The sequence below is a fragment of the Mus pahari genome, chromosome 2 (genome assembly GCF_900095145.1).
Source record: "Mus pahari chromosome 2, PAHARI_EIJ_v1.1, whole genome shotgun sequence".
NCBI classification, from domain to species: Eukaryota; Metazoa; Chordata; class Mammalia; order Rodentia; family Muridae; genus Mus; species Mus pahari.
This window is the reverse complement of record NC_034591.1, coordinates 25,378,265-25,396,201: the sequence shown is the minus strand read 5'-3', so window position 1 is coordinate 25,396,201 and position 17,937 is coordinate 25,378,265. Positions and strand designations below refer to the sequence as shown.

The 17,937-nt window shown below is 38.3% G+C and overlaps 1 protein-coding gene across 2 annotated transcripts in view; it reads right to left on the bottom strand.

Annotated features, from left to right (window-relative positions):
* The window catches only part of Vps50 (VPS50 subunit of EARP/GARPII complex), a 99,015-nt gene that overhangs the window by 33,560 nt on the left and 47,518 nt on the right, over positions 1-17,937 (bottom strand). Inside the window, exons 14-17 of one of the 2 annotated variants that reach the window (XM_021189224.1) lie at positions 14,503-14,594; positions 10,743-10,837; positions 10,285-10,383; positions 2,676-2,766 (exon numbers count right to left, since the gene is read on the bottom strand). In XM_021189224.1, coding sequence (XP_021044883.1) covers positions 2,676-2,766; positions 10,285-10,383; positions 10,743-10,837; positions 14,503-14,594 — 377 coding nt within the window. Of the gene's footprint in view, positions 1-2,675; positions 2,767-9,244; positions 9,314-10,284; positions 10,384-10,742; positions 10,838-14,502; positions 14,595-17,937 lie in introns of those variants that run through there. The other variant, XM_029535055.1, reaches the window with a different exon arrangement.

The window sequence follows — 17,937 nt, the reverse complement described above, 5'->3', positions numbered from 1 at the left end:
GAAATGATGGACCATCCAAAAACTGCCCCACCCAGGGGTCCATCCCATAATCAGCCACCAAATGCAGACACTATTGCATACACCAGCAAGATTTTGCTGAAAGGACCCTGATATAAATGGTTTTCAAGGCACTCATTGATATTAGCATAATTATGTAGATATTAGCCCAGAAGTTCAAAATACTCAAGATACAATCACAGACCACATGAACCTCAAGAAGAAGGAAGACCACAGTGTGGATACTTCAGTCCTCCTTAGAAGGGGGAACAAAATACCCATGGGAACAGATACAGAGACAAAGTTTGGAGCAGAGACTGAAGGAAAGGCCATCTAGTGACTGTCTGTCCCACTTGGCGATCCATACCATATACAGTCACCAAACCCAGACGCTATTGTGGATGCCAACAAGTGCTTGCTGACAGGAGCCTGATAGAGCTGTCTCCTGAGAGGCTCTGCCAGTGCCTGACAAATACAGAAGTGGATGCCCAGAGCCATCCATTGGGCTGAGCATAGGGTCCCCAATGGAGGAGCTAGCGAAAGGACCAAAGGAGCTGAAGGGGTTTGCAGCCCCATAGGAGGAACAATATGAACCAACCAGTACCCCTGGAGCTCCCAGGGACTAAACCACCAACCAAGGAGTACACATGGAGGAACTCATTGCTCCAGCTGCATATGTAGCAGAGGATGGCCTTGTGGGACATCAGTGAGAGGAGAGGCCCTTGGTCTTGTGAAGGCTCAATGCTCGAGTATAGGGGCATGCCAGGAAAGGGAAGCATGAGTGGGTGGGTTAGTGAGTGGTGGGTCGGGGGAAGATGGGATAGGGAGGTTTTTGGAGGGGAAATGAAGAGAGGGGATAAAATTTGAAATGTAAATAAAGAAAATATCTAATAATAATAGTAATAAATAATTAAAATTTAAAAATGCATGATTAATCCATTCATGATCAATCTGTTAAATAAAAATTCAACAAAATTATTTACATACTGCAAACATAATGTTAAACTTAAATTTCTAAATGTTAAGGATTATAACTATTTTAGAACTTAAAGATTCTGCTAATTTAATGTTATTTTATTATTACCAATTGAAATTTATGTTAGTTTTGCTGTCCTTGAGCATGTAACTGATCACCACTGTTAAGTGTTTGTACTGTTAACATATTAGGAAAGCACTATGATAGAACTATATGAATCCACTTAACAAAGACAATACCTCTACTCAAAGAAAACATAGGGCTACAAAGATGTCTCAGCCATTAGAGCACTAGCTGCTCTTCCAGAGGACCCAGGTTCAAGTCCCAGCACCCATAAGACCTCATCACCTCTAACTCCAGATTCAGTGGAGTCCATGTTGTCATTTGGCTGCCCACAAGCACTGAACACATATATACATAGACATGTATAAGGCAAAACATCCATTCATATAAAATAAATTTTTTAAATTGCTATGTACTCTTTAAATATAACCAGATTTTGTTTTAATGCTTCTAGAAAGCCATTCCATCTGAAGGAAACCACTCGACACACTGTACTTTCAGGCCATTACTTATTGTAATGTATTTCAATCAAACCAATTAAACAGTTTTCACAAATTTCATTTCAAAGACTCCAATTAACTAGTAAAAGTTAGTATTTCTTATAAGTGCCTCTTTCATTTATGAAGCATTTTGTCAATACAGCAAATGTGATAATTGTGCTATAACTTAAGTGCCCATCCATCCTTGTAGGAAATTACTAGTATTTTATGTCTGTAAATAAGCATTTTTATCACATGGTACCAAGATATAGCCAATTCATTCTCTGAAAGAAATTATATAAAGCAGTGGGTTCTCAAAATACCCATAGAAGGAGTTACAGAGACAAAGTTTGGAGCTAAGATGAAAGGATGGACCATCCAGAGACTACCCGACCCAGGGATCCATCCCATAATCAGCTACCAAACCCAGACACTATTGCATAAACCAGCAAGATTTTGCTGAAAGGACCCTGATATAGCTATATCTTGTGAGGCTATGCCAGTGCCTGGCAAACACTGAAGTGGATGGAACACAGGACCCCCAATAGAGGAGTAAGAGAAAGTACCCAAGGAGATGAAGGGGTCTGCAACCCTATAGGTGGAACAACAATATGAATTAACCAGTACCCCCAGAGCTCGTGTCTCTAGCTGCATATATAGCAAAAGATGTCCTAGTCAGCCATCATTGGGAAGAGAGGCCCCTTGGTCTTGCAAACTTTATATGCCCCAGTACACAAGAATGCCAGGGCCAAGTAGTGGGAGTGGATGGGTAGGGGAGCAGGGGCGGGGGGNAGGTATAGGGAACTTTCGGGATAGCATTTGAAATGTAAATAAAGAAAATATCTAATAATTAAAAACAAAACAAAACAAAAAAACAGTGGGTTCTCTTCTGAAGTCAAAAGAAAATCCACTGTACTTGTCACTGTTTTGGCAAGAGCTTACTGAAGCAAATAAGCTTTGGAAAGAAGGGAGCTTTACCGGCCCATCAGTGGATAATTCCTACAAAAGGGCCTGCTAGAAATGCCTTTCATGGATGGAAGCTAGCCATTGTTCTTTACTTTGGTTGCTTTATAAATACTCTCACATGAGTTGCTGCTATTAAGACAAAAGCTCAAATAGTAACTAGAAGACACATTTCTTTGTTTACAGGAGAAACTTACATGAAGCTGCAAGATGCTGAAATTTGACTTAACAGGGCAAAGCTCCCATGTCTCATTCTCTAAGAACATTCTCAGTTCATCAAGTCGTATCCTAAGGAAAAGAAAATGAACAGTCTAAAGGAAGAAAGGGGCAGGAAATGCATGAACTCAGGAAACATAACATAATGTAACAACAGAATTATCATCATCATAATCACTTTTACAACCCATTCAGATTAACACAATAAACTACAAAAGCTGGCTTCTGTTAGCTCCCCTATGTTCCTTAAGAAAAAACAAAATATGTCAAATATTAACTAAGCTAAATATTTTTAACACAGTGTGAAAATGAGGTGAGAAATATAATTATTAAGGACCTGATATAAAACCTGTCACTTAAATTTGTTTTAATTAATCGGGCACCAATGCCAAAATAGAGAAACAACTAGTGGGTTATATAAATACAAATCTTTATGTATTAGTGTATCATAAATATGACAAGTGTCAGACTACTAAGCAAAAATAGCAAGGTAATCATCATTCTCCACAGTTCTTTGACTTAGTGTCACCACAATGTACTTAACACTTGGCGGGTCAGCACTTACACTACAGATACTCCATTAACCGCACACAGTACAGTACACTTAGTCGGGATACTCCAGAAACCACTCACATCAGACTCTCCACTAACTGCACACAATACAGTACACTCAGTCGAGATCCTCCACTAAAGGCCCACATTAGATTCTCTAGTAACCGTCTACATCAGATCCCCAACTAACGGCCCACAGCACACTCACACTCTGGATACTCCACTAACTGCCCACATTTCATGGAGGTTTTTTATACTACTGGTCTCACTTTATGTCTTAAGTCATCATGACATTATATAGGAAGATGCAGAAAAACAAAGCTTTACTTCTATTTGAAGAAAAGGCCAGTATTTCATTAGCTGTTGCTACCTACCATGCTAAAACAAAATCTAAACTTTTTAAGAAGCCCAGATTTGAAGATGAAGAGAAAACAGATGGATCTAAAACAGGAACATCTCTAAATATTGGGATTACCTGAGCAAGGACTACAGCTAATAAATATTCTCAACAAAGTTATAGGCTACAAAATAAACACTTAAAAAATTAGTGGCTATCATATATATATATGTGTGTGTGTGTGTGTGTGTGTGTGTGTGTGTGTGTGTGTGTGAGAATTACAAAAACACTGAGAAAGAAATCAAGGACAGAATGGTGAAATTCACTATCCCCCCCCCCCGAAATCTTGTAATAGACATAAGCAAGCAGTGAACAATACTCTGTAAAATGAAAAAAGTTAAGATGATGAACAAAGGAGCTGAAAACATCCCAGAGGATGGAAGGATGCTCCACGCTCACGGCTTAACAGAATTAATATTGTGAAAATGGTCATCCTACTGAAAGTAATCGACAGGTTCAACAGAACCCTATGAAAATTCCAACACAATTCTTCACAGAAATTGAAACAAATCTTAAATTTCATATGAAAACAAAAAAGAGCCAGGAACTGCGGCTCTGTTGGAGGTATCACTACCAACTTCAAGTTATGTATTTCAAATAGTTTCAATGATAACAAAAAGGCCAGACATCATGGTAGATATATGCCTGTAGCCATACCACTCACAGGCTGAAGCAGAAGAATGATCAATCCTTGGTCCTAGGGCTGCCTGAGTAACATAGACTTTATCTGAATAAATACAAACATTTTTAAAGCCAAGAATCAAATAGAAACTTAAGAACTGAAAGGTAGATTTCAGTTAAAGCCTGACTGGCTAAGTGTGTGTGTGTGTGTGTGTGTGTGTGTGTGTGTGTGTGCGCNTGTGTGTGTGTGTGTGTGTGTGTGTGTGTGTGTGCGCGCACACACACACACACACACACACACACACACACACACACACACACATATATATGAGAGATAGGTGGATAGGTAAGGATAGATGGATTGATGAATAGCCATGGATGAATGGATAGATCAGGATATATGGATGATACAGTGTGTGCTAGAAAATGGTTACATTGGTAAAGGGTTTGCTACACTAGCATGAGGAACTAAGTCTGTCTTCCCAGCACCCATGGAAATAGAAGGCAACCTAGCAGAGCCTATAAGCTTGGAGTCAGTGTGTGTGTGTGTGTGTGAGAGAGAGAGAGAGAGAGAGAGAGAGATCCTGGCTCAAAAAATATAATGAATATAATGAAGAATGATGAATGATTTGGGGAAGATGATCGACGTCTTCTGGTTTACACACACACACACACACACACACACACACACACACACACACACGGAGGGCGGAGGAGGAGGGTAAGGAGAGAAAGAGAGAAACAAAGACAAAGGATCTCATGTCAAAGCATGGAGAATAGCTGATACTTCCTCAAAATATATATGTGTGTGTGTCCATGTGTAAAACCAGAGGGAAAAATAGTGGACCTAATTAGGAACTATGACTATATAATTTTATAATTTAACAATAAAAGGCTAATAATCCAGTTTAAAATGGGGAAAGCTTTAGACATACTTCTGCACAGAAGATATACAACGAGCTAATAATCACATATAAAGCTAGCAGCATCTTTATTCATTAAGGAAATGCATATTGAAGCCACAACAAAGTACCTCTTACATCTACTAGGACAGTTACAAACAAAGAGAGACAGCTAGGCAAGAGCGTGGAGAAGCTGGAAGCCCCATACAACACCACCACAAATGTAAGATGGTGTGACTAATGGGTTAGAAAACAGTTCCACAGTTTCTCAAAATGTTAAACAGTTACCACAGAACCAAACGTTAAACACTGCTACCACAGAAGGAAGCAATTTCCATCTGCAGGCTAGTTTCCTACAACAAATCACCACAAACTGAGTGACTTAAAGCTCTGGCGGCAGGAAGTAAAACATGACTAGTGGAATGGAGACTTGAGATAGAGGGCAGCAGGCCTGCACTGTTGCACACACAGACCAGTGTAGGGGAACCTAGGCAGCTGTTCCAGCTCCGACGGGCTGCTGCACTCCCTGCGGCCTCCTGGCCACAAACTCTCTCTGCCTGGCCTTTCACACTGCTTTTCCATGCAGACAAACTTGTCTTGTGTCTCAGTGAAATCTCTGCCACTACCTTCCTCTTAACTTGTGATGGTATTTAATGGCTACCCAGATAATAAAGTGTCTTTGCTATCATGACACATGTTTAAAAAAGTACTGGTGCTGAAGCTTGAACACTTTTCAGTGTTTATGTAGTACAATTTGGTGAAAAACAAAACAAAACAAAAAAAAACACGGGCATATAATAGACCCTGTCTCGAGTAATTTTAGTCAATACAGGTGTGCACGCTGGTATTGTTGCTGAGCTGCCTGTCAAGTTAATCTTGCCTTTGAAGGAACTGTTCCCAAGTGGCTTTTGTGAACACTTTCTAAGTGACAACCATTAGAAATGTTATACTCAATAAGTAAACTACAAAGGTCTAGGCTTTGGTTTAAACATTATTGGAAAAATCCAACAACCACTTTTTGCTGTTTCACCCGTTATAGCCTTTGTTACATAAAATGTAGCAAGAAGGAAACTGGGAAAACAACAGTTATGGAGGCCAGTCCCAGCCACCTCACTTTACAACTGGTTCAGTCACAGCCCTGAGAGGTGGCATGGCTCCCCACTACCTCAGAGTTGGCACACCACAGGTAGGGCAAGAACCTGAGCCTCTTCTCTCCAGTTCTGACAACACAGTGTAGCCTCATCAATGAAAAGCAGGCTCTGCACATGTGCCTAAGAAGCCCTGAAACTCTATGAAGAATTGTGTGGAATTTTGATGGGGACTGCACTGAATCTGTAGATTGTTTTCAGTAAGATGGCCATTGTTACTATATTAATCCTGCCAATCCATGAGCATCTAAGATCTTTGATTTCTTTCTTCAGAGACTTGAAGTTCTTGTCATACAGATCTTTCACTTACTCAGTTAGAGTTCCACCAAGGTATTTTATTTTATTTATGACTATTGTGAAGGGTGTTGTTTCCCTAATTTCTTTCTCAGCCTGTTTATCCTTTGAGTAGAGGAAGGCTACTGATTTGTTTGAGTTAATTTTATATCCAGCCACTTTGCTGAAGTTGTTTATCAGGTTTAGGAGTTCTCTGGTGGAATTTTTAGGGTCACTTAACTATACGATCATATCATCTCAAATAGTGGTATTTTGACTTCTTCCTTTCCAATTTGTATGCACTTGATCTCCTTTTGTTGTCTAACTGCTCTAGCTAGAACTTCGAGTACTATATTAAATAGATAGGGAGAGAGTTGGCAGCCTTGTCTAGTCCCTGATTTTAGTGGGATTGCTTCAAGTTTCTCTCCATTTAATTTGATGCTGGCTACTGGTTTTCTGTATATTGCTTTTACTATGTTTAGGTATGGGCCTTGAATTGTTCATCTTTCCAAGACTTTTAACAAGAAGGGATACTGAATTTTGTTAAATGCTTTTTCAGCATCTAATGAAATGATCATGTGGTTCTTTTCCTTTGAGTTTGTTTATAGAGTGGATTTCTGTATACTGAACCATCCCTGCATCCCTGGAATGAAACCTACTTGATCGTGGTGAAAAATCATTTTGATGTGTTCTTGGATTCGGTTGGCAAGAATTTTATTGAGTATTTTTGCATTAATGGTCATAAGGGAGATTGGTTTGAAGTTCTCTTTCATTGTTGGGTCTTTATGTGGTTTAGGTATAAGCATAATTGTGGCTTCATAGAATGAGCAATTTACAAATTCATTTGGAATTAAAAAAACAAAACCCAGAATAGTGAAAACTATTCTCAACAATAAAAGAACTTCTGGGGGAAATCACCATCCCTGACCTCAAGCTGTACTACAGAGCAATAGAGATAAAACCTACATGGCACTCGGTAAGAGACAGGCAGGAAGATCAATGGAATAGAACTGAAGACCCAGCAATGAACCCACACACACATGGTCACTTGATATTTGACAAAGGAGCTAAAACCATCCAGTGGAAAAAAGACAGCATTTTAAACAAATGGTGCTGGTTCATCTAGCGGACAGGATGTAGAAAAATGCAAATCAACCCATTCTTATCTCCTTGTAAAAAGCTCAAGTCCAAGTGGATCAAGGACCTCCACATAAAACCAAGTACATGGAAATTTATAGAGGAGAAAGTGGGGAAGAGCCTCAAACTCATGGGCACAGGGGGAAAATTCCTGAACAGAACGCCAATGGCTTGTGCTCTAAGATCAAGAATCGACAAATGGGACCTCATAAAATTGCAAAGCTTCTGTACATTTACACAATGGAGTACTACTCAGCAATTAAAAACAATGAATTTATGAAATTCATAGACAAATGGATGGATCTGGAGTATATCATCCTGAATGAGGTAACCCAATCACAAAAGAACACACATGGTATACACTACTGATAAGTGGATATTAGCCCCAAAGGTCCAAATAACCAAGGTACAATTCACAGACCACATGAAGCTCAAGAAGAAGGAAGACCAAAGTATGGGTGCTTCTGTCCTTTTTAGAAGGAGAACAGAAAACTCAGAGGAGCAGATATTGAGATAAAGTGTAGAGCAGAGACTAAAGGAAAGGCCATCCAGAGACTGTTCTACCTAAGGATTCATCCCATATACAGTTACCAAACCCAGACACTATTGTGGATGCCAAAAAGGAGCCTGATAAGGCTGTCTCCTAAGTGGCTCTGCCAGAGCCTTACAAATACAGAGGTGGATGCTCTCAGTCAACCATTGGACTGAGAGCGGGGTCCCCAATAAAGGAGTTAAGAGAAAGGACTGAAAGAGTTGAAGAGGTTTGCAACCCTATAGGAAGAACAACAATATAAACCAACCAGACCCCTAAGAGCTCCCAGGGACTAAGCCATCAGCAAAGGAGTTCACATGGCTCCAGCTACATATGTAGCAGAGGATGGCCTTGTCATACATCATTGGAGGAGAGGTCCTTGGTCCTATGAAGGCTTGATAGATGCCACAGTGTAGGGGAATCGAGGATGGGTGGGTGGGTGGGTGGAGGAACACCCTCATAGAAGCAGGGATGATAGGATAGGGGGTTTCCGGAAGGTGTGGGAAACTGGGAAAGGGGAAAAAATTTGAAATGTAAATAAAGAAAATATCCAAGAAAACAGAAAAAAAGAAGGAGGAGGGGGAGGAGGAAAAGGAGGAAGAGCAGCAGCAGAGGCAGCAGCAGCAGCAGCAGCTGCTGCCCTAAAACTTGCTGAGTATTTAGGAAATGGTAATTCCTTTTTTCTGGATTCTCTGATTTCTGCAAGATAAACTTTCGTGGGGATTTTGCACCCTGACCAGAGTGTAAAGCAAAAGTTTCTACAGCTGGGTACCAGAGAAGGCAGACACACTTTAATAGTCCCAACAGTACAATGCAGAGTGGCCATCACTCCCCAAATCAACATCTTACAATGCCCGTACCTCCAGCCACTAGGAAAAAGGTCTTCCAGTTGTCCAGCTGGGTACAAAGCACTCTTTGGGGAGGTAGGCATTTGGCTCTTTTATGGACTTTTCTCCAATTTTTATCAAAAACCTTTTCTTCTTCAACACAAATATATGTAATAATCAATCAATAGTTTGATGCCAAATAATCTCTCTAATGACATGATACATCATATCTGTATGAAGGTATTTATAATAAATAGAAAGAATTTCAGACTATGAGGCTCCGAATTAGAATAATAAAATCAAAACTTAGCTGTAAAAAGTATAATCTCAGAATGAAAATATATTTATAAATAATTGATGATAAAACATATAAAGATACAACTTGAACCTGGCTCATATCCAGAATGATCTAGGGGTCAGTATCATGGGTCAGCAGGTAAGGATGCTTGCGGCTAGGCTGGACAATACAAGTTCAAGTCCTAGAACTCACATACTGGAGAAGGAGACTCGCCTCCCTCCGGTAAGTTGTTCTCTGACTTCTGCGCGCATGCTATGACATGGTGCTCTTACTCTCTCCTCCTCTCTGCACCCCCTCTCCAAATAAAACACATTTTAAACCTGTCTGGTAGGGCTTGGGCCCATGATCACACTGCCATGGCCACACTTTTTTGCATCTTCTTGCACTCATAGACCACCACGTAATCGCCCTTTCCAACACTGGCTGTAGTGACGGTTAAGCAAGCAGTGCTGCACACAATCTCAGCTTTGCAACTGGGGAATGAGCATCACACCTGCTAAGCTACAGGCCTTCTCATCCCTGGAAGCAGACTCAGAAGCACACCTCTGAGGGCTGCCACTACCTGTCACTGTTCTCATGTCCTTTCTCCTTGTGCAAAACACCTGCAGGCACAGAGCAGTGACTAGAATCTTTCAGTAACCCTGATCTGACGCTAACGTTTTACCTCTAAAGAAACCAGTTCATTATTTACTCCAGTATATTCAACCCAATAAAAAAAAAATTAAGCTTTACAAGGAATAACTAATGAGAATACTTTCTAGTATATTCTTGATGAAGTATCCCTATCTAAAAAAGAGACATAATAAATTTATTTACTGAAAGTTAAAAATAGCTTTAAATTAGCCAGTCTTATAAAAGAAAGCATGGATAAATGGTCTCATTACCTCTTGCTGAATTTCTTACCTATGGTGGTTCCTGAAGTAATTCACACTTTGTTTTCTAATGGACTCCTGCAAAACTTCAGACTTGCTACCACAAAATTCTTCTCCAACTTGCATCAACCTAGTTCAATAGAAAAGTGTAAGTTTTATAGGGGACATTCGGGATAGCATTTGAAATATAAATGAAGAAAATATCTAATAAAATAATAAAAAAAGTATAAGTTTTGGAACATCCTTATAGAAAAAGAGAAACAAACAAAAAAAGAAAAACAAGTAATTGTCCAGATTCTTTCTTTAACAAGTATAACTAATAGAAATTTAGGTATCTGAAAAAAATTAAAAAGATCCTTCAAGCCCAGATTCATCAGTCACACATGATTATATCCTCTTCCATAAAGAAGTTATGCAGAAAACTCATTCTGATTTCTTTTCATTTTTATGGTTGAACTGGGCGACAGGAGACAGTATTCCGAACACTACCTGCTGACAATATCCAGAACAAAGATGAAATCATCATATTTGAATATAGATAAATCAGTTCCAAGCAAGTAGGTTTTTACTTTTAGTTGAACATCCTGTAAGACACAAAGAAATAAATAAGTAAATTTATTCTAGTTATAGACTAAAATGAGATAGGAGTACATTTTTAATTCAATGACATCTATCTACTTATATCAACAGTCAAATCTTTAGAGTAATTTAATGGAGACAGTGCCATGAATATTTTTAAGAAACAGTAATGGAAACAATCTCACTACAACTTGACAAAGTTGTGTTAAATTCTACCTAATGTAAAGGCACACATAAGTGCACACACAGTTATTATGATAAGAATGATGCCCTGGGCTAAAGAGCTGTCTCAGGTAAGAGTCCATAATACTCTTGCAGAGAACTCAAGATCTATTCCCAGTGCCCCAGTGGCTCATAACTAGCTTCAAGGGATTCCACCCTGCCGACCTCTAAAGACACCTGTCCTCAGGTGCACATAACCACAAATAGTAATATATAATTAAATATTAATTAAATATAATAATTAAATATTAGATAATATCCTTTTCCAAAAAATTATACTCTTATAAATGACAAAATCATATATTAATGCATTAATGCATGGAGTTCATTAGAAACCCAAATACAGTATATTTAGAAATGAAAAACTGTAAAATAATTATCAGGTAATATATAAAAAGTGATAGCCTTCACAATTACCTATAAAAGTGTTAAAACTGGGGAACTTTAACTTGGAAACATACTAAATCTTAAAAAGGTCTATAAAAAAATTCTAGACCATTAATACAAAAGAAATAACTCTAATGGAATTATATATATAAGTGTGTATATATTTATTTTTTAAATAAATCAGTACATTGAGTATAGTGGAACTAAGTGTATGACTAACCAGTAGAGACCAGTTTTGTTCAAATTTTTATATATGTCAAATGAAACTCCTGCCAAAAGTCACAAGAATTTTTCTTTTAAACAACTATTTTATTTGTTTACATTCCAAATGTTGCCTCTCCCAATAACTGCCTTTTTTTTTCTTTTTTCCCAATGGTGAAACTATATAAAAATAGACGTAAGTAATGCTGAAAGACTTGTAATATATTAAATATACTACAAACTATTAAAAAAGAATGAAATATTCATATAAATAGTCCTAATAATTTAGTAATGCTAAAGAGTATACATTATAAAATAACATATACAATGATTGAATAAACAGCTGTAAAAAAATAATCTCCTGATTATTCACCCATGTCAAAAACACTGTGCTAACTAACAACATATATGGTATAAAACCAGCCTTGTGAGCAGGCATTTATATCCCCGAAGAGAAGCAGAGACTAGAAGGGTCAGCATTTTGTCTAAGCTCTTGTGCCTGCTGCATGGCTGAGGTCGGCCCTCATTCAAGGTCACCTTTCCCCCCCCCCCTCTGTATCTGGCAACTAATGAAGAAGACAGAAGCAGAAGTGGTGAAGAGGAGACCTAACTAGCAGAGTGAAAACATTTACTGTTCAGATATCAAACAAAATGCAGTACCAATCAGTGATTCCTATGTATTCTCAAAAAGGTAAAAATTAGAAATTTCAGAATAATTTAATAAGCCAAAAACATTTCCTGTCTCTTTAGTGCTTCTGATAATATGGATACAGCAACTAATATGCAGTTTAGAGGCCAATGTACAATTATCAGGTGAACACTTAGCTAAGCTTTACATCGGGAAAGGCCATACGCACAGAAGACAAAAAGATACAGGTCATATGGCATCGCAGAAATGCCACTACACTTAAAGTAAGTAGAAGAGATAGGTAACTAATAAGGGACTAGCTAGCTAGCACAAATAACCTAGAATCTATAAAAACAAATTTAAAAAAGTCTAATTCACAAAACAAATTAAAATACAGAAGGGGTTAAATACTGGAGCAGAAGTAACAGAGGTTAGCAAGTGGTAGCAGAAATAACAACAAACTAAAGCTTGAAACTGGAGCATAATAGTTAACTTGAAGGAACACAATGATCATACATGAAAGTATGATGACTTCCATGAGCCAGCCAAATGCTTACATAGGAATGGTATACTAAGTTTTACATCAAATAGGTTGTTATATGCCAGGAATACAATCAGGTTGCCATGTCAGATGAGAACTAACAACATAAAATGTCAGGTATTTCAAAGGGCACAACTGATTACCAGAAATTCTACAATAAATACACTAATTTCAGTTAAGTATAGGAAGGTTCTATTAGAAGACTAAATCACACTGGGCAGTAGTGGCGCACGCCTTTAATCCCAGCACTTGGGAGGCAGAGGCAGGCGGATTTCTGAGTTCAAGGCCAGCCTGGTCTACAGAGTGAGTTCCAGGACAGCCAGGGCTACACAGAGAAACCCTGTCTCGAAAAAACAAACAAACAAACAAGAAGACTAAATCAGAAAAACTTCATGTCTGGCCCTGGGTGGGTATTTAATAGAGTATGATGCTCCCTTCATATATAATGGTCAAACAAAAATAGCCCCAAACCACAATTACTTGTAAAATTCATAACATTTTAATGTCATCATAAGAGAAAATACATAAGTCAAACAATTATAACTACAACATAAATATATTTAAATACTAAACTATAAATTAAAATTGTATAACCAATATAGAGTTGTCAAAAACCAGAGCATTATATTCTAATAAAGTTCTTAAGGAAATTTATATTTTTAGGAGGTTTCCCTAAATGATTTTTAAAAGAAAACTTATACTAGATGATAAAATTAAAAGCAAACTGAATGGAGGGGCGTGGGACCATAGCATACCTACAATGTTCTACAGTCTTTTATGGTTACAAAGATTCCAAAGAAATTACACTTTGATCTAGGAAGAACCAGGTTTTAATTAAATTTCAGAACACAACTGTATCAGTCTACTGAAAAAAATGTAAAAAGATCATTATGGTTCTATTTATAGTTCATGTGATGACATCCAAACCTGCAAGGTGAGAGCACAAAGTAGGGCCTTCAGAAAGGCTTTATGTCATGACGGGAGGGACCCTTGGGAGTGGGATTAACTTAAGTGATTCTTATATTGATGCCTGAGGGACATGGCTTTCCAGTTCCATAGTAAGGGCAATTGTTGAAGTACAGAGCAGAACTTTATCCAACACAAACTCTTAAGAATTTTGACCTTAAACTTCCCAGACTCAAGAGTTGTAAGAAACAATATAGATCTTCTGAAACAGTCCAGGCTAGGATATTTTATTACAGCAGCCCAAATGATGTTAGAGTACACCAACATCAGTCCAAATTCAAGTAAAAGGTATACGGCATTCCTCAACGAACCTCATTGAGGAAATAAAATGTATTCTTCCTACACTCTGACCAAATTATCATCTACTTATTTCTTTTCTAAAATTAAGCAAAAAGGAAATTAAGAAAATTAAATAAAATAAAAATAAATAGGACATTTCAATAAAAAGGCACATCTTCTTTAAGAATGCATGAGATTCCTTAATCAAGGAATACACTGGAGATTTTCAAACTAAGAGATTTTTGTCTATCATTCTTTGTAATCTATATAATTATCAACTAATTACACAAATTAAGTTAAATGATAGCCAAAGACAAACTAGCATATGATTAAGCCTTCAGAGAGCACAAACATAGAGAGTTTAGAAACAACTAAACAACTGAACCACCTGTCCCATGCGTGTCTCAGAGCACAGCTTCTGTAAGGATGAGCATAAATAAGCACACCTGCCATATCCTGGTAAGGCCGTGCTCTAACTTCTTCTTTACATAGCCTCGATCAAAAGTGGCTTCCTCGGTACTCATCACATTGCTTCCTTCTGAAAACAAAGATGGCAAATGTTTTTAATTCAGTTTTTTTTCCCAACAATTTTTGTTGTATTTTCTCATTTTTATATATAAAAAAAATCTGGGCAAGATATATGCTCAAAGGTTAAGAGTACTTTAGATTCTTAGCCACTATACAGTTCTGGGAGCCTTTTTGTAACTTTGCTCCTGAGGAATCCCACGACCTCTTCTGGTGTCTGTGGGCACCAGCATGCACATGGTGTACAGTCAAACATCCTGACATAAAATTAAAAAGAAAATGTGCTCGATATATGTACATTGCAAGTGATAGTAAAGCCAGGCACTGGAATTAAACTCTTTTGATAAATGGATAACTTCAAACAGAGAATGCTAAATATATTCAAGACTATGCAGAACACATGTGAATAGGCTTATGAGCCCAATGAAGGCATGGCGGCCCCAGAGCTACATACCACCTACTTCTAGACCATTTGATAGTCTGATGTCAGGGAGCTAGAAAACCAAACAAACTTACTGTCAGGTAATGTGCATGCCAACAGAGTAGAAGACAGGAAGGATATATATATTTTTTATTTTTAGAATTCATATTACATTTTTATAATCAATGATATTATAACATTAATCATTCCAAATAAACAATTTAACAATATCTAGTCCCACAGGTAAGATAAAAATTGTTCCTAAAGAAAATTTCCCTCCTGAAAATACAAACATGCATCTATCTGTATTAAAGCAAATGTAGCTTAGTGCCCTGCAGAGTAACAGCCACTTCTCTCCACTCAGGCTAGCATGGTGTCCAGTGGTAAGTATGAGAAGGCCATACATACATACTCTATCCACCTCCAATATCCATCTATCTAGCTCCAAGCTAGAGCTTACCATGACCCAGCAGCATAGTTGTGCATGCAAACTACACCTCTAGTGTTTTGTATAGAATTTACAGTGGTAGGAAGAGAAACAGGATCACTACAAAGCTACAGAAAATGAATTTTAGAGGCCGATCACCTTTATAAAGGGACTGGGAACAATTTCCCATCCCTGGTTCTTACATTGTTTCTGCATGTCTGAAGGGAACTATTCAGAGTTATATATATTGCTGGTGGACTGCTGAATTAGTCAGAAAACCCAAATGCTTTAAGGTTTAGATTAGGAACAGAGAACTGTAACAAAAAAGGTCTAAATATGTAAGGCCCAAATCTGATATGACTCAGTATTGCATTACCATATTTTGGTTATAACATTTACATATAGAGATCATATACATATTTAGGATTTCTTATAGCTAGTGTATCTGCTAATTCTACCTGAAATCTGTCCTTTGGTTTATCTGTTAAGTTACTTGTTAGAAAACAAAAATGGTGCTAAAACATCTTACCACTACTTATAACTTAAAAAAAAAAAAAAGTAAAATATTAACAAAGTAGAATAAGCCTTAGAAAACCTGGCATCTCAGTGAGCCTAGGAATTCCAGCTTTGGCTGATCCCTGGCCCCACATGCTCAGCAAGCACTTACCACTGAGCTGCACCCCCACCCTACTGCATTAAATTGTATGACACAGTATGATTTATGTAGTTTATTAAGCAAATGTTAGTAAAATTAACAATTGTTTTAAAAGTAAAATTCTCTGTGTGTAGGTGAATGTAAATGGGTGTACAGGTGCACATATGTGTATCTGCACCTGCCTGTGAAAGCCACTAGTTGTTGTAGAAGGAGGTTTGGGTTCCTCCACAACTAAGGAAAGCCCCTGAGGTTAGGCATGTGTAAGAGGCTTGGAAAGGCCATTGTGTGAGACTATGAAGATGAAGCCTGGATTGCCTTAGAGACTCCAAGAAGTTGGAGATGCCAGAGCTGTGGAATAGCTGCCAAGAAGAGCTACAGCCTGGGTGTAGAACCAGCCCAAGGGTACGCTGCAGTTAACAAACCAAAAGGAGTTGGAGATCTGAAGACCTCTTTGATATCAGTCATGAAGATTCAAATTTTGGAGTTTGCCCTACTGGTTTCAGGTCTTGCTTTGGTTCAGTGCTTCCTTACTCTGTTCTCTTTATCCCTTTTAGAATAGTAATGTATTATTTGTATAACTGCATGTTGGAAATATGTGATCAGCTTTTGATTTTTACTTTATAGGGGATTACAACTAAGAGAATGCCATAATTCTTAGAAGAATTGTTGAACTTTGGACTTTTTAACAGTGCTGAGGCTATGATAGACTATGGGATGTTTTATGTGGACTGGATGCATTTCTGCATTATGATATGGCTACAAGCCTATGAGGGCCAAGAGTGGCATATGGTGGCTTGAGTAAGAATGATCCCCATTAGGTCATAGTTTTGAATGCTTAGTCACCAGAGAGTGGCTCTATCTGAGGAGGATTAGGAAGTATGACCTTGTTGGAACAGGCATGGCCTTGTTGGAGAAAGTGTGTCATTGGGGTGGGCTTTGAGATTTCAAATTCCATGCCAGACCTGGGCACCCTGCCCCCTGCCCACAGACCAGGACGTAGCTCTCAGCTACTGCCTACATGTTTCCATGTTCCCCATCATGATGACAACGAACTAAACCTCTGAAACTGTAAGCAAGCCCCTAATTAAATGTATTGCTTCATAAGAGTCTCCTTGCTTATGGTGTCTCTCCACAGCAATGGAGCAGTGACAACACAACGACAACTGTCTCTTCCTCAGTCGCTCGCTGAACCTGCCATTTGCTGACTTGGCTAGGCTGACTGACCGCTGCCTCCATCCCCACAGTTTCTTACACAGTTACAGGATCCAAACTCAGGTCCTCGTGCTTGAGTGCCGAGTCCTTTAGTGACTGAGCCATCTCACAAACCCCCAAGTATCTGAAATGCTTAATCTTGAATATTGTTTGAAAAGGATCACTTGAGGATTTGAAGTTACTGCTTTTTTTTTTATTACTTAGCGCTGTCTACCATAGCTACTTAAAACTGTATTTTCCTTACAAAATGAATGTTTTAAATTCCTCATGACCCTGTCTTCCTGTATTTTCAAAAGGGAAAATACCAACATAATTATTAATTCTTAGAACCTAACTTAATGTTCACAACTTGCAAATTAGAGTAATAGTGAGTATTAGTATTTCTTTCACTGTAAATCTAAAAATGACCAATCTCTTACTAAGTTTGCAATTGATGACACCAAAAGAAAACTTTTTAAGCTTTTTCAAAACAATTCGGCACCAGGGCCATCAACATGCACCCTCCGAAACAGACTCGGATGCCACCTGAAAGTCTCTGTACTGCGGAATCCCCAGACTTAAAGGTCTGAAGGACCTCTTTTGCTCGTGTCCTAAAGGTGGGCCATATCCCTCCTTTCCCTTACTCCAGACACGAGGCCCAT